The 18,448-nt window shown below is 39.0% G+C and overlaps 1 protein-coding gene across 6 annotated transcripts in view; it reads right to left on the bottom strand.

The window, feature by feature from the left end:
- ctif (CBP80/20-dependent translation initiation factor) overlaps positions 1–18,448 on the bottom strand; it is a 57,593-nt gene that overhangs the window by 25,205 nt on the left and 13,940 nt on the right. For all 6 annotated transcript variants that reach the window (XM_030742640.1, XM_030742644.1, XM_030742643.1 and 3 more), the window contains 4 exons: positions 17,415–17,537; positions 16,805–16,878; positions 15,749–15,853; positions 15,561–15,639 (listed from right to left, as the gene is read on the bottom strand). In XM_030742640.1, coding sequence (XP_030598500.1) covers positions 15,561–15,639; positions 15,749–15,853; positions 16,805–16,878; positions 17,415–17,537 — 381 coding nt within the window. The remainder of the gene's footprint in view (positions 1–15,560; positions 15,640–15,748; positions 15,854–16,804; positions 16,879–17,414; positions 17,538–18,448) is intronic.

Raw genomic sequence — 18,448 nt, 5'->3', positions numbered from 1 at the left:
TATTGACCATGTAATGACACTAATGTCTTTTTATCAGATTAGCATGACTGAGGAGCAGACCATGCTCTTCAGTGTCACATAGGCAGTTTTAAACAGTGACTTTAGTTTGCATGTTTTTTTTTGGTTTATACTGGTAAAGAACAGGGCTGTCAGATTCCTCTTAATTCAATGCATAACTCTAAAATAAATCTCAAATATCAGTACATTCCTCCCTTTAGTTTAGCGTTAGGAATGCATTCTGAAAATGTTCACATTTAATGAAACATCCATTTACACAAAAGATGATAAACAGCCTGAAATGTCCAAAGAGAAATAAGAACAATGTCACGAACTTGGGAGTCATTCTTAATATCTCGCACAACGCTTCCCGGTGCAAAATACAGCAAATAGGCCAAACGTTATGACATCCTCCTGCAATTTTTGCACACTGCAAAATGATCCAGTGCACCAGACTGGATACTTTGGCTGGCCAATTCTGGCTTTGGTAAATGTATGACAACCCTGGTTAAAAAGTTAGACGAGACAGTATTTTGTGGAGTTTGGAAAGCTGTGGTTTCCAGTTGTTACAGAAGAGCGAGATAAAGTGAAAAGAAAATTGTGCTACAGAAAATGTTTGTCAGCAGTTCTATATTCCTGTAATGGCCTATGGCAACCCAAAAAATAAAAATAAAAGGACAGTGAGTACACACAGAGCACACACACCAAACTTCACAGCATCACACTGCAAATTCAGACATCCAGAAACACGTACTGTACTCAATAAATAAATAAATAAATAAATCAAAAATTGAAGACAAGCCCAAACTTATTATATTTGAATAAACCTCTCACATTTCCATCAGAAGAGTCTGAACACATCCTTTGAGCTTCTTGCAAACAAACCCATATTATAGACTCTTTGTTGCCTTTGTTCCCTCAGACTTTAACTCTGTACCACTGGAATGGTCTGAGAGGGAGGAAAGATAGGTGGAGAGAGAAAAACTGAGAAACTGTTGCATGTTTAGCTACTGTAGTTCTCCTCTAGGATATCATTAGCTATAATTCTGCCCTCAAATAGTAACCAGATGACAGTGAGTGCACACACACACACACACACCCACACACACCAAAGCAAATGATCCACACCACATATTTGTTAAACTCTTTACTTGCTGCATTTCCTATTGCTAGTTAGATCTCATCGCAAAGTTCTATTAATATAAAAACAGAAACTGCTCACAGTTTTCTTTTTTCTATCAGATAAGAGGGAGACAGGACTCAAGAAACGTAGAATTGCCTCTCAAGCAGTGTGTGTGATTATGCTATCTGCAGGTAGCAGCCAGTTTTAGGCAGATCAAAGAGAGGCCCGCACTGTCCTGGTCCCCAGCCAGAAGACCTCTCACCTCCAGGCAGGCAGCCGTAGCCGTGTGGACGTGACAAGGATGAAGGGGAGGGACGGCCTGTGTAAGAGCTGATAGAAAAGGAGACTGATTTTTATCTGTGGATTTGATTACTTCTGTATGTTTGTACAGCTTATTAAAGATTATAACACACAGGAGGAGGTGAATGTTGAGTGTGAGCGGCTACTGCACTAAAATGAATGACAAAATAAGGAATAACCCCCTTCATTCCCCTTCATCCCTCTTAGTCCCTAACTCAAACTAAATTTTATCCTCTGTTAAGCAATTAAGATTTAAGGACAATAAAGAGGACTCAGACTCACGACAGCTGAATGTAAGAAATATTCTTTCATTTGGATTTTATATGCTTGGTGTAGCTGGTAATAATGGAGCTGGCAGTGATGAGCACTGCTAATGTGAAGGAAGGGCTTCCTTTTAAAACATTCATCACTTGTTTTAACCGAAGCCTTAACAAGCCAGAGCTGGCACAACACATGCATTTTAATAGCTAACAACGATCATTCCTGGATATGCATTTATAGTGCGCACCCTCATTTTGTAAAAAAGCGAACAGCATGTCAATGTAAAGCATCAAACTCATGTTTTTTTCCAAGTTCAAAACAACATCGAGTCTCAGATGTCAAACAGCGTGCCAACAGCCAAAGAATAAATCAGTTTGATTTTTACAGCCCTGATTGAGGTGTCTCTTTATGCGTGTATTGTGTTTTGCGTTTGGGTGTTGCGCGTCCGCCTTCAGGGGAAGTTGACTGACCCTCTAGCATGCCAAGGACATTCAAAGGTTAGCACATAAATCACAGTAAATGATTCCCTCTGGAAATGGGTTGTGAACTCTTTGCCATCATTAGCATCTGGGAATTTTGCATTTTTAAGATCCTTTCTTTAGACACAAGCTGCAACTCTTACAGGACTACGTAACCCTGAACTTTACACATTAAAGAAGATACAAAAAAAAAAAAAAAAAAGCCTGAAAGAGAGTACCACTTAAATTTTTATTTTAATAATAAACGAACCAAGCAAACTTCAGTTGTTCAGCTACACCAGGAGCAGTATATCATTTGTCTGACACAACAAGAGCACCTACGCCACCCAACTGTTCTGACTTTGGCGAACAGTAGGCAGTACTGCAGGTGGGTAAGTGCCCGTTTCCCTCTCCAATTCAATTGTATAATTGAAACAGAAAACCCTGCTAATAGTCCTATTGCATGTAGAAACTACAGAAAGTATGAAAGATGAAATGCCACTATAGCTGCAGGAGTCTTTCCTGCATGTCATTCCCCCTTGGTACTACTTTCCAATCACTATTAGCAATAAAAGCATTTAAAAAAAAAAAAAAGTATAAACAATGGGTGTAACCGCTATGATGTGAGCCAGTGATGTTTCAATGCTAGCATTTTAGCTGCCGCCATGTTGGTTTTTGGAGCCAAAAGCCACCATATTTGGATGAAAGGACAGAGTGTTATGGCATTAGTTAATGCTAACAAGCTTAACAGTAAGTTGCATCCATAGTGTATGGGTAACACACAAACATGCATACCTGCTAATGAGTGCTTGGTAACACACTAAACAAATACAAGCATTTTACATGTCAAAAATGAAGCACAAAGTCAGTTAAAAATGCTCTACAACAGAGATGTCAGCATAACCGATACTTAACAAAACTAAAATTCCCAAAACGTGACTGGACTTGTTTGGTACCGCAGGCGGGATATGCACCAAGGCTGCAGTTCTTCTGGAACAGACAGGAGCAGCACATGCTTACAAGTGTTTCTGGCTATCCTTACATGCTGAAGAGGAACGAGGAAAAACTAGAAGAGGTGCCATGACAGCGCCGCCCCGACTCATTGATAGGAAACACAGTATCAAAGTACTTTGGGTTTCTATCCTGCATTACAGGAGACAACTAGTATTGCTGTTGTGAAATCACTTGTTGTTCATAGTCTAAAATGTTTGCAATGGCTAACATGCTACAAAATGCTTAAGCTAATACAAGGTAACTACCATTATACCTCACAGTTATGTTAGCAGGCTATTTGACAGGAGTCCCAACATTTCAGTCTGTGTCCTGTCAACAAAAATCTAATGTAACCACCATGTCAATGATTTCAAATAACTTTTTAATAAAGAAGTTTATGTTTAAGTATATGGAAGAATCTTTTTTTTTCTTTTTTTTCCCCTCTGTGATATGAAACTGGATACAAAATTTCTGGGATCATGACATCCCTACTCCAAAAGGCATCAACAGCTGTTAGCAGCTGTGAGGTCAGACATAAATCAGCTCCAGCTGCCTGTTCTGGGACATGTGTCAATCAAAGCGGCCAGGCCCTTAACTCCAGTACTCAGATGGATGAATTAGGAAGAAATCCACCTTGCTCAGAGTTGTTATGAATGGGGGGGGCTAAAGCTGCTTCTTTTGTTTTGGATTGTTTTGCACCCAGCTGTAAATATGCTTTTTAATGCTGTAAAGTTAGACATTTTAACACAGGAGTCTATGGGGATCGACTCGCTCTTGGAGACAACTTCAAGTGGCCACTAGATGAACAGCAGGGTTCTTTTGTTTGTTTGTTTGTTTTTTTTTTTGTTTTTTTTTTAGCATGTCTACGTTGGCTTTATTTTTATGACTTGTTTCAGCTTGAAAGTAATGCATGACTTAGCCTTTAAATGGATTGACCCAACTTTTAAACTACAAAGTTAATGGTGGCATCTAAAGGGGTTTCAGTTTTTCTAAGGATTTGCCTTAAGGGTCACGTATAAGGTCAAATGCCATTGATCCATCCAAACCAATTATGGAAAGGGTATAAGTTGCAAGGACGGAAAGTAAGGAAATGAAAAATGCTAACAGGGATGGAAATGTGAAGAATAGAAATGGAGACTAAAGATTACAGACCTTTGCCTGCTATAGCATAGAAAGCGAAGTGCATGTCTTCCTTTCCCTTCTGGTGTGTAACAATTCTGGTATGATGCTTATTGAGTCACTCCATTGTTTCTCTTAGTTTATTTATGTTGCAGTGGCTTTCAGCCAAAAGCAATAAATTGAAAACTGCCCCTAGGGTGGCATTACAGGACAGGTTGTTGAGAGCAGAGGAGGGAGAGAACAAGAATGATAATAAAAGAGGTTGCCAATACAAGACAACACGCATGTTTAAAAACTTTTTTAAAAAAAATACAAAAATAAAGCAGAAATGATGTGCTGAAACTAAACATTTTATCCTCAAGCCAACTTGGCTTGAAGCTTTGGAACACAGGTTATTAAACATGTCTACGTATGACTGTGTCTTCAGTCAAAAGAACGCTGTATAGATTGTTTTGCAAGTATCTATACTGATAAACAGTAATCCCAAAATTGGATATATGTTCTAAACTGTGCAAAAGTCTTGAGCCACCACTCCTGTTTTTCTTCCCAGGAGCCAGACTTTCTTGTAATTTTAAAATAGTTTTTGAGCAATAGTTGTCCAGGTTTTATAAAAATCTTTCAAAGTTCCTCTTTGGTATTTGGCTGCTTTTTCAGAGGAATGTTTTTTCTTAACCTATGAATCCTGGCACTAAAAAGGAAAAGAACCCATTTTAAATTTTAAATGGGATCTTTAGCCACTACCAGCCTGTCACAAAAACACAATTTGTTCCAATTTCTTCAGATGAATCCATGAAAAATGCCAAAAATAACACAGTTTGACAGTCATAAAATAGCATTTTTGTGCCAACAAGGTGATTCCCAGAACTATTAACTGAAAACTGTAGTGTGTCCTTAAAAAAAAAAAAAAATTGAGGCAAGTGGACAAATGGAGGACAAAAGAACTAGTGGCAGGCCTAAAACACTATAGCAGATGAACAGAATCTGAAAGTAATGTCCTAAAAAAACTGGGGAAAAAAATCCATCCTCCAGTTGATCCATCTACTGTTCACTGAAGCCTCATCAGAAATGGTCTCAGTGGAAGGGTGGCTGTCAAAAAGTCATTCGTAAGGAAAGGAAAGAGGGAGAAGCTGAGGTACGCCAAATCGCACAAGAACTGGACTGAAAATCATGGCAACAGGTCTGATGGAGTGATGAATCCAACTTGTGTCAGGGTTTGGGGCTGCATATCAGCCAGTGATGTTGGGGATTTTGTCAAAATTGATGGAATGATGAACATAGAAACATACCATCAGATTTTGATCCACCATGAAATACCATCTGGAAAAGCATCTAATTGGCAACAGCTTCATTTTTCAGCATGATTTCAGATATACTGCCAATGCAGTAAAAGTATATCTAGATAAAAAAAAAAACCATACAGTGGAACACTATCAGTCATGGATTGGCCTCCCCAGAGCCCGGACATCAATATTATTTCAAGCAGTGTGGGATCATCTTGAAGAACAGAACAAAAGGCAGCTAACATCCAAAGAACTTTGAATGTCCTTCAAGAAGCCTGGAGAACTATTCCTGAAGACTACTCAAAGAAATGACAAGAAACCCTAACTAAGAGGATTCAGGCTGTGTTGAATAACAAAGGTGGTAATACCAAATATTGACTTTAAACCTCATTAGAATTGTACAAACTGTTTTTCCATGTATGTTTGCATATTTCAGTAAATCGCTGCACCCATTTCGCCTTTTCCTGGCAAAATATAAAGAAGAGAGGTGGCTCAAGACTTTTGCACATTTCTGTATATGATAATTTTGACACTCATGTCATCTCTGTTGCCTTTTAAAACATTAAGTGATTTTTCTTTTTAATTATTTGTGAGTAGTACTGAGGTATAAAATCTTTCAGTATACACTTGATGATCATTTACCATTTATAACAACTCTAAACGCTCAAAGATAACATTTCTGCTATCAGATGTAAGTAGTAAGAAAAGATAAATCATTCAAAATTAGCTGTGACATGCTGATCCCAGATCTTCTGTATCTAGCCCTTCTTGTCGTGTTAGCATTCAGACTCTATAAAATTGTGTTCTTCCATAAAACCCCTCTAGTACAGGATTTCCTTCATGTTTCATGATACTCATTGCCTTTCATGTAACTTAGTCTGTAGCTGATGCATGCTAACAGTACTGACTGAGGAGACTTAGAGCTGCCACAGTCGCATATAGAGGATGATCTGTGATAAGAGGCAAAGATGTGAGGTCCTGACATTCATGTCTCATTTAATAAGTGATCAGAGGCCAGAGCCACAGATGCTAAGACAGGTACATCAAAGAACTCAGGGGTCTTGCTACTGGAGGATATGGAGAACTCTGCAGGATCAAAGTAGGGCCCTATAGACATTAAACAACTGCTGCTGCAGCAGGTTTTAAGTGCATACAGCTCTGTTCTTGGCAGTTTTCAGAATAATGAAAAAAAGGCTTCAATCACATGTTCTCTCTATATCCCGATACTGTGTGTGTGAGTGATATTTTTTATTATATTTATGAAGGCCCACTTAAAAAAAAAAAAAAAAAAAAATCCTATTTTTATTAGGACATTACGCTGCTTCTTACATTGAAACTTTACTGTCTGCACTTACAAACTTAAGATTCCCTTGTTTCTTGAGAATAAGCATGCAGGTAATGCGTGCTTATTATACAGATAAAGTATAGGTATGAAATTTTTTTTAAGTTTGTCTTACAGCAACACTGATGTGCCTCTATAAATGGACCTGTGCCATGTAAGACGAAGAATACGGTTGATGTCTGCATTTATCCAGGATGATCTGAAGCTAGATTAGATGAACGCTCTCCCTAGACTTACCCTGAGGAAACCTTTAAACACCACGTTACCACTAATTGCCTGAGCCTATTTCTCAGAGGACGATTACCACAGTAGGAGAAAAATTCTGACGTAAAACAGCAATCTGTCAAAAGAGCCACTTTTCTGATGACTGTGTGCTGAACTGCAGAGATGGCTACACATTTAGCACAAAGAGTGCTTGATTCATCAGGGTCTACTGTGAGCAGCTGTGTGTCCAAAAAAAAACCCAAAACGAAAACCTAAAAAAAAAACAAGGACATAATGTGTTAATCACGCTTAACTATAGGTGTGTAGAGATGTAAGCATAAGATAGCATTGCTTTAAAAAAAAAAAAAAAAAAAGACCACAGTAGTTAAATTTCAGTTGGCAGCTCACTTTAAACTAAAGCCAAACCGATATAGGATTTATAATAAGACCGATACTGATACATATTGTGATTTCCCCTTTCAGACACAAAACACAATCAGAGTTCCCTAACATTTGTTATTGTGTAGTTATTTATGAGTCCTTACTAAAATAATATGACAATGCTCTTTAAAAAATTAACCTGTTTTATAGATTTACGCTCTGGCCGCCTCTGCTCGGGTCAGCTGGTCATTGTGATTGTGGCATTCCAAACACAGTGCCCTCTGGTGGACCATCTATGCAGCATCAACACTCATATAACGTGTGTTTCTATTCTATTTTTTAATTTTCATTCATCAGCCATTATAAATGTAGCTAATGTCGGCTGATATATCAGTCAGGCTCTACTTTAAAGAGTATTTTTTCTGATATATGTAGAAGCGCATACTAAGTACTACATGTGAAACTCAACATAAGTACTAGTTAATACCTCATTAATTCTCAAGTAATGAGCTGGTTCAGACAACATAATGTGATTACAAGAAAGTATCCATCTACGAAGCTCAGCAGTCAAATATATTCTGTGACGTTTGTACTAAGTAGACTCATGAAGCTTTGGGAATTCCTATAAGTGGCAGACTCTCGAGACTTCTAGAGTAAAAGCATCACGGCCAGTATAGAGTAGAAATAATTACTATGATAAAGACCTAAACTCAGGGAGACACATGGCACATCAATATTGTCTCAAAACATACTGTAAAAATTCTACAAATTAGAAAAAAAGAAAAAAAGAATAAAATAAATTTACCATTCATGTAGCAAATTAAGTTTTTTTGTGTTCCACTTCAATACACTTTATTATTCTTTTTTCCACATATTTCCATATTCTTTCTGCCATTCATTTGTGATAAAACAAGTCAAGTCACTGATGACATACTGAATACCTCCGTGTGACTGGTTATACATTTCGCATGGTATCGTGCTTTCATGCATGCATGTAAACAAGGCTCCAGTTTTTCCTCCCAAGCCACAGCTCAGAACAAAACAGTGTACACTGGTGATTAAGCCTGTACGTGTGTGGTTAATAGAGTGTAGGAGCCAATCAGTAGTAGGACCAGGGACAATAGCAGGAAGTGACCGCGTGGAGGGGGGGGTTGTCGGTCACCATGACCCTATGGATATTGTTCTGCTGCCTACCAACATTTGAAGGATGGAGGGGAGGAGTGAAGGACACCATGAGGAGAGAGGCGGGCAGAACATAGGGATGGTGGTCAGAAGGGAATAGGAAATGGGAAAAGGCAAACTGGAGGAAACAAAGGGAAAAGAGGCAATACATAGTTAAAAAAGACATGAAGGAGACAGGTTTAAGGCTAAAAATACAGGAAAGCACAGCAAATGTGTGCGAGAAGCTGCTGTGAATGAAATGCACGTCTCCGACAAATTGACAGCTGACACACAGACCACCAAAGAAACCCACCCCGCCCCCAGTGTCACTCTATAACCGGAGTCCTGCTCTGCGGCACGTACACTTCCACACTGAGGGGCCAACCAGTCTGTAATATCTCAGCTCCAGATTCCTGCTTTGTTCCCCGTTTGGACGTTTTTGTTCACAGACCAGAGACCGGATGTCTTCTCAGTGACTCTCTGCTTTTCTCCAAGCCCTGTGCTCATTATCTGGTGCCCTTTATTTTTAATTAAATAGTTATTTCTTTCAGAGGCAAAATGTTTTGTTTTTTTGTAATAAAACAAAAAACCTTAACATGATAAAAAAAACATGCAATATACACTGTACTCGCTAATAACAGGTTGAACCCTTTTTGCCTTCTGATCTGCCTCAGTTCTTCATGGCTTGGATTACTCAAAGTGCTGGAAACATTCCTCAGATTTTGGTGCATATTGACATGATAGCTTCACTGCAGATTTGTTGGCTGCACATTCATGATGTGAATCTCCTGTTCCACCACATTCAAAAGGTGCTCTGTTAGATTAAGCTCTGGTTACTGTGGAGGCCATTTAAGTAACTGTGAGCTCATTGTCATCTTCAAGAAACCAGTTTGAGATGATTTGAGCTTTGTGACGTGACTGACATTATCCTGTGTTATTGTGCGTTCAGAGATGCTCTTCTGTATACCTTGATTGTAACAAGTGGTTATTTGAGTTACTGTTGCCTTCCGACAAGCTTGAAATAGTCTGGCCACTCTCCTCTGACCTCTGGCATCAGCAAGGCATTTTCACCCAGAAAACTACTGCTCACCGGATGTTTTCTCTTTTCAGACCATTCTCTATAAAACCTAGAGATGGCTGTGTGGGAAAATCCCAGCAGATCAGCAATTTCTGAAATACACCGAACAGTCTGTCTGTTAGATGCTGACCCTAAACATGGTATGTTTGTTGGTGACAAAGTGTCCACCAGCGTATATCCTGCTCAAACTGCATCTCCGAGAAAATGTTTTAACTTTGGCAAAGGAATACTTGTAACACTTAGCTTTCTTATCTGCAGTTAAATATGGAGCAACGGAGAATAAAAGTCACACAGGTCAACACAGTACAAAATCTGTATCTAAAGTATGGGAGTAGGCGCTGTGTCTGAAAAGTAAAGCCAATGAGAAAGTGGCTTGTATTCTCTCAACTGGTCGGCAGATGGCAAATATTCTGGTTGCAAAAAAAAAAAAAAAGTTAGATTGGTTATAAGTAGATGGGAAAATGGCCCGGCTGCTCAACTTAATGGTGACCACAGGAAACACTTTCTTGATGAGTTTATGGTCTTGGTCACTGGTTTCAAGTCTTATTTAATACAATCTGCATCTGGTAAACACAGTAACCCATTAGAGTCAAAAAGGATGAAAAAGGAGGGTATGCTTTGGGGAAGGCATATAAAGAATAGTCCATGTCACAGTGTCTACATCCGTCTTTTGCATAGAGTATATGCCAAATTCCTTAAAAGTATTTTACTGAAATAATGTAGTTGGTGAAAACTTTACAGTTTTACAGACTTGAAAATAAGACGATAGATGGTCGAAGAACCTCAAAGAGTGTTTTCTGTTTTAGTTCTGGAGCTACATTTAACAAGCTGAGATTCTTGAAATCTAACAAAAAAGTAATGTTTTTAAATTGTTTCTTAAAATTTGAATTAACTGCCCCAAAATTTCCTTTTAGTTGATTTTTTTTTTTATCCATAATATGTCATGCCTGGTTTTAGTGACAATTATAAATTTTTATTTCAGCCTTTTTCACAGGTTTCCTTCCCCAATTTCATTTTAATTGTCTTTGTTTTGTTTGTTTTTGTGTGAAGGAATTTCCACATGGATGTGATTATTTTTATGCAACCTTTCATGTTTTCCAGCATCCATGGGATACGTGGCATGAATCAAATACTTGCTCCCTGACCCCTGGATGCTTCTATCGTTACAACCTGACATTGCACATGAAGGCGGGTCATTGTGTCTGCAGGCTCGCATTCCAGAGAGGCCAGTGGAGGTGCAGCAGAACCTTAAAGCAAAGGGAGGAAGCCCCTTCTCACTGGGATGCTCACACGCCCTCACACAAATGAGAGGTTTTCCACGTCCCAGGGCTATTTGTAAGTGCATTGTGGCTCCTGGAAAAGGGGAAGTAAATGTTGGAAGGAAGTGTGGGGACTTTGGATGATGTAGTCCTGCCGTACAGTAGCTGGAAGTGATGACTTTGGAAAAGCCCAGTACATTATGACTGGAAAAATACTTGATGATATCCATCTATCGGTGGAGGCAGTTAATATAAAACAGGCTAGTTTAGTATCAAAGGGTTCACAAGATCGGTGGAGTCATAAGATGATTGATGATAGAAAGGTGGAAAACAAAGTTCTGACACAAATTTACATTCTTGTCTTTAATCTGATTGACACTGCACCATCTTTTTGTAAAATATAAACTAAATCTCTGGACCCCAAGTGGCTAGTGACACATAATAAGAAAAAGCAGTGAATAGATGATGCTCCTTAAGTGTCTGTAAGTCAAAATAGTTGTGCATCAGTGCTTTGTATCTCCTACAAAGGAGGTGGAACCTTGCTGTGTGCTGCACGTGAGAAAGAACAACTTTGGACAATGTTCAAGCCTGATTCTCACGACACTGTCTGGGATTTGTGTGTAAACAGCTTAGGTGGAGTGTAGGCAAAGGAAGAACCCTATACTGCCTTACCCTAGTGCAGTTCTGATCAGTTTGGGAGAAATGTCCATATATTATGCAAGATTTTGTTGCAGCTGCATGCTAGTAGCGCACTTCTAATTCAAATATTTGGTATTATATGTAGAGATGCTCCGATCCATTGGCCGGGGACCGGAATCAGCCGTTTTTCAGTGTTCTCGGCCCGGTGACCAGCTGGGCAAACTCACAACTGTCTGATTACAAGACAGGAAACAGAAATAGTTGCGCACACACAGCCACACGCAGCTACAGCACACAAAGTTCAAAGTAAAACTTTGGGGAACCGCCATGAAAAATGTTTGGAACAGCAAACCTAATCAGACACTTAAATCAGCCTCACCCAGGTAAACCAGGACAATATAAAGAACCTAAAAAAAAAAAAAAGGAAAGTGGCTAAAGCTAAAGCCATCCAGAGCTGGCCACAAACCAGCAGCCTCGGTGTGAGCAGTCAAAGGATCAAAGTAGGTACGAGAAAAATTATGGAGGCAAATGAAAAAGGGATAAGGGTCGATGGCCTGTTATCTGGTGCAGTTATAATCATACTGGAAAATGATGCAAGTACCTCACATTTGTTTTGTTATATCAATCTGCTGCACCTGCTTTTGTTTGGTAAGGCAAAATGTCAGAAAGGAGAGATCCCCATAATCATGAATACTAAGCCAGGATGCTGACAACATATATTTATTTAATAGAGCTTCGTGATAATAAAAGCAATGGCACTACTGACAAAAGAACAGACTCCCTTTCTATTAGTGATAAAATGATGTTTAGTGGAGTAAAATGCAATTTGTACTTCATTCATTTCATACCAACGCTGGTTACCAGTTAACTATGAAACCTGTAGACATCTAAGAAACTGTGCATACTGTTGAATACAACCCTGTGCATAGGTTTACATTGATTTTGTTTAATTTTCTCAAGGGCTATTCAAGACCAAAGAGGCTAGTGACAGTGAATGGCCACATTAGAATTAGAATCAACTGGGCATCAGTGGCTTTGCATTACATCTGTATGATTCCACTGGGTTTTGAGATTGGCTTGCCAGGGCTCAATATTCACACAACCAGAACGCAAAAGCGTAACCACGAGAGGATGGCGCATGCCAGAAACAGCTGAGAAATGTCAGGGAAAACAAAACAGAAATTGTGGCACTTAATTCCCAGCTCTGTGTCTCTGATCCCAATCGCAGCACAGAAACGCAGATGACCCCATCTATCTTTTGGCCCCAACTGAATGAGCGGAAATGGCAATCTTGGCTCAGGAACGATACAGTGAGGAAGCCATCTCAATTGCTCACCTAGATCCATGTTAACTCAAGCTACATGAGCGGTGCAGCTCAGCTCAAAGGCCAAGAGGGGAAGGAAAGAGGAAGACACTGTAGCTCAAACACTATGAAAGATGGAGGATATTTTGGCTCAGAAAGCAGGGGAGGAAGAGAGGAGGGTGACCCAATATGAACTCTCGTCACCTCAATGAATCACAAATCATGATGGAAAACACAATGCTTAATACCTTATACACTGCAGTGTTACAGCTGCAAAATGACTTTTACTCCGTCGATGCGAGACACATCACGTTCAGAAATGCTGTTGTTGGCCTTTAGACTGCAGGACATGTGAATAGAAAGCACTTATATGCTAATTAGAGACACTTCTGAACCTCTTCAATACTTAAGTCACTCTGAATAACCATATAGTCATATCCCAAGTTTCTTCCTTCTTAAATACTTCAAACATATTTGAGAAATTTCCATCTGATTTGAGAAGCATTCATAGTACAGATTCTGCCATGTTAAAGGCGTTGATTCTCGTTCTCGTACCACTTTAATGCTACTGGACCTCAGTACAGCATTTGACACCATCGACCATGACATTGTTTTAAAGCATTTGGAGCATGAAGTTCACCTGCAAGGTAAAGATCTACAAATGTTTTCCTAATTTCTGAAAGATGGAACCTTTATTGTCCAAACAGGAAACTCCCGACCCCTGCTTCCATTAACTGTGGCATCCCTCTAGGATTCATTTTAGGTCCTCTTTTATTTTCATTACATATGTTACCCCTCTGTTATCTTTCACAAATACAAAATTCACTATCACTGTTATGCAGATGGCACCCAGTTTTATCTACCTGACACACCTGACAGTGACCACTCCATTAAGAATCTCTTTGACTGAATGATTTGAAATCCTGGATAGCAAAAAAAATAATTGCCCCTTCACAAACAAACTAAGGTCTCTTATCCAGATATGTCCAAACTGTAGTTAAAATTGTGGTGTTCTTATGGATAGTTCCTTGACTTTTAACAATCAAATTAAAAATGTTGTAAAAAGACGTTTTTAACCAACTGAGAACCATCACTATATTAAAGCCAGTTTTGTTGCTAAAGGATTTAGGAAAAGTTACCCTTTCCTTTATCACCACTTGGCTGGACTATTACAGCTCCCTATACAAAGAATCGCCCATTTCCACTCATTCCTGTTCTAGCTCAGCTGCATTATCTACCTGTAAGTTTCAAACAGATTTTAAAATGTTTGTTTTAAAAGCCTACAACATATCTAGTATATTGTGTACAGCTCCACAGTATATTACAGATATTTCTGTGCCATATTTTGCCTCCAGGTCACCGAGGTCTTCATCACAACTTCTCTCAGTGCTCTCTTCTCACCTAAATATGGTGAAGGGGCCTTTGCTGTTATTGCCAGACTATTCCAGAGCCTGGAATAGTCTGCCTTCCCACATAAGAACCTGTTCAACAATTTTAAATCAGCTCTGGAGACCTGCTTATTTTTAACTACTTTTATTCTAAGTCTGAGGTCCCTAATGCTTTGGTCAGGCTCACCATAAATGTTTTCTATTGCGCTTTTATTTGACTCTTTTTACCATTGTTAGAGTTTAGTTATATTTTTATTCTTGTTTTCTAACTTCTTTTTCAATTATTTTTATTATGTTGTCTGTTTTTCCGTGTTTCCAGAAAGCACTTTGAGTCAACTTTTTTCTTTGTAATTTTTGTCTTGACCGTACAATATAAAGTGCCTTGAGGCAACCGTTGTGATTCGGGGCTATATAAATAAAACTGAATTGAATTGAACGTCTGTTGTTTTTTCAGATGTTGTTATTTGCTATATAAATAAAAATGAACTGACTTAATCAAGTGGGCATTTTCCAAAGTTAAAGTATATTTAGTACAAAATCTGCCCTTTTATTTTATTACAGAGCAAGGAAATGTTGCATAGGAACTTCAGCTAAACTAAAGAATACACTTACACAGAAAAGGGGAAGTATAAATTCTGTATTTTGTGGACTGAAGTCACTGTTAATAGATGCTCATTTTTAGACTATGAAATTGAGCAAGTATTACAAGTTCAGGTACTACAAGTACTATTTTGAGACATACTTGGAGAAAGTGTGAACGTATCCATTAAGCTTTGTATGAGCGCTGTTAGAGATAATCAGACTGACTAAAACAGCAACTGCCTCAGAAACCAACAACCCACATCACCTGTGTGTGAATCATTTGGGCTCCATTTATATATGTTATGCAAACATTTGCCCACTAGGAGGAGTTATAACACTGCTGTGCAGAGTTAAAGCTCACTTCTGCATCCGACCAGCAGGTGTCACTAAAGGTTTGTTTTCAATCCACCGGTCTCACAAAGTACATGTGATATAGATTGATTTTGCACTCTTAAGTTCCATTTTTTTCCTCTCGCTCTCTTTTTAATAAACAATTTAAATTTGCCTCTAGGATAGGACACTTCATTCTTGCAATTATGTTTAATATTCCAGTGATTTAATCAAAAAGCTGACTCCAGCACGCTGAACTCCATTTGGTGCACATGTTATTCTTCCATCCAACCACCAAGGGTCACTCTCTAACAGCAAATCACACGGTTTAGGTTCACACAAAAGAAAAATCTATGACTTACTGAGCGAAGATGGGGTAGAAACCTTTCTATGTCGTTCATGTCTATACCGTCATCTTCCTCAAACTTGCTCTTGATCACCCTGTAAGAGAGGGAAGGGTGAGATCAAGAGGATGCGTGATGCTACAACTTAAGGTGGTATTAAAACCATACTGAGTTCCCTAATTAATATAAGTAAATTTATAGCTTACCCCTCTCTGTCAATGTGTGGCAGGTGCTTTGGTGTTCCTCTAAAATGTTTCCTATGAAAATGACTGAAGTCCAGCTTCTCTGGCTGCACATCCCAGCCTGCACCTCTGCAACAACAAGACAAAGTAACGGTTAGAGGCATGCAGAATCTCTGCATAAGTGCAAGATACATGAAAGTGCATAAAAGATAACATCTAGATTTTAAACCAGCTTTTCTATTCTGGCTTGTATGGGATAAACCTGGCTATACTTGGATCACATATGCATATGTTTCATGTATAATTTATAATGCACCTGTAGGGCACCATTGCAAATAAGAGCCTTGGTTTCTACTGTCCATCCATCAGCTGACATACTTTATATACTATACTATGTATTCGACACACACAGGCAGCTTTTATCAGAAATGCGTAATTGAATGAATCAGTGTCCATTTGTATAAAACATTCCCCTCTGTCCCATATCTCTGCCTGCATGAGGGCAAAGTTGCTTGCATCATCCTACCGTGCCCAGCTGCATCATTCACTGCATGCTCAGCTGTGCCAGCCTGGCCGGAAGTTGCTGCTGTGCAGATGTTACCATGGCAACCAGTTCTGCCTCCACTTTTAACTGGTTTATGTCTCGCTCATTTCCTCTCGTTACCATTTTTACCCCCCCCCCCCCTCCCCCTCTACTCTTAGGTTTCACCTCTAGGTCTTGTTTGAAAAACCTCTTAAACACACACAAGCTGATTCACACAGAGGCATCACTTATGCAAGATTAAGAGTTCGAGCACTGAGGCTAAACAGTCTCACAGGAGGCTGTCGAGTTAAGACGCATTTTAAATTTGGTTTTTCCTCAAGATTAAGGTTGAGTGAAGAGACACTTAGTTTCGAATAACAGCTGAACTAAGTTGCTAAAGGTCAAGAAATCTGGGACTACAGAGAGAAAACAGATTAAAAATAACAGACAGAAAATAACTGGAACTGCTGATGAGAGGTGGAGAGGAAATTTTAAAGAAGTGAAAAGAGCAACCAACAGTCCAACATATTAGGTCTGTGAAACAGGAAGGTATCTACCCATGTGAGTCCATTGTGTTAGCAGCCCATATGTCTGTCCCCAGGATGTCAAAGGAACCCTCTCTGTTTCCATTCTAGACAGCATACAAAGAAAAAAATACTTTCAGCATGACTACAAAATAATTCACACCAATCCCATATCAAAGTTACTTAGTTTGTATATAACATTTAACAAACATCCTTAAAATCAATCACTCAGTACTGCAGACAAAGGTATTCTACAAATATCTCACTGTAACTTTTCTAACATCACTACTGAACAGTAGCATAATGCTCACCTAGCAGTTTGTTTGGCAAGGCCTCACATGGAGAATGAGCAGCAGCCTGCCTCACATTCCCCCATTTCAACAGTTTTTAGAGCCTAAAATTCTGAAGCCATAAGCAAAAACACCAAATGTTCTGCTGATGACAAGAGTGAACAGAACAGCTTTCACCTGTTCTGATAACCCCTCAAAAATAAAAGCATGAACTTGTAATAAATGATCGTGATATTTGGATTTTTTTTTTAAAGGATTTTTTTTTATTACAATTTAATCTTTAAAATTATTTATCCTGATTAAAACCATGTTAGTGCTGCAACTCAAAAGCAGACAAACAGATGTTTCTGTACCTTGGCAGAACCTCTGTACTGGTTGTTGTGTCCCCTGCTGCCAGATCGGGAGCCAGATCCAGGTCTGGACCCTGAACTGGGCCTGGAGCCTGTACTGCCATTACTGCTGTGTTCCCATTCATCCTGTGGAGTCGGAAAAAATGATGAGATGTTTCTTTTTAAAATGTATTTAAAATTCAACATAAACAGATTTACATCCTGACAATGAAACTGGTCAGTTGGCCTGTGTTTTTGTTTTCCATTTGTTGTCAGTTTCCCGTGTTTCCTCTTGCTTTGTGTGCATATAGTCACTGCTCCAGGTGCTCAATGTCAAAACCTACTGAAAATGGAAAGAGCTTGATCTCTGCTCCTTTCTCTTTTTGTTACCATAAATAGTGACATTTCAATTCTAGTCTCTCTCTCTATGCTCTGGCTTATTTTTTTTAGATTATTTTCATCCAAGCTGCTAATAATTCACCTCTGGAGAGCAACAATACTCAAAATCACCAGAAACTGCACAGTGAGAACAAAGCAGAGCAACACACACACACACAGATTTAGCAGGCTAATTTGCTGGTGATTTATTTAGGATTTTTCAGTAACAGGTTCTAGCACCACAGTGTCCCATGTCAGTCAGTAAGAACATGCTTTGTGTGAAGAAACTATAAGCAAGTGGCTTTGAATGATTATAACTTGGTGTTACCGATCTTCTTTAATCATACACTGAAGAGCTGATAAACACAGAAAAAACTGTCCTGCATAGCTGGAGCTGGTAGCAGACTGAAAGGCTGCACTGGATAAAACTAAGACTATTCTCAGAACAGCAACTACCATACATGCTCAATAAAACAAATATTTCCATCATTTGGATGGTAGAAACAAGATGCCTTCATGGGCCATACAAATGCATCGGAGTTGCAACAGTATACATACACTATATACACTGTATTCACTCACCCATCCAAATCATTGAATTCAGGTGTTCCAATCACTTCCATAGCCACAGATCTATAAAACCAAGCACCTGGGCATGCAGACTGCTTCTACAAACATTT

The sequence above is a fragment of the Archocentrus centrarchus genome, chromosome 12 (assembly GCF_007364275.1).
Source record: "Archocentrus centrarchus isolate MPI-CPG fArcCen1 chromosome 12, fArcCen1, whole genome shotgun sequence".
NCBI lineage: Eukaryota > Metazoa > Chordata > Actinopteri > Cichliformes > Cichlidae > Archocentrus > Archocentrus centrarchus.
This window is presented reverse-complemented; position numbering and strand designations above follow the sequence as displayed.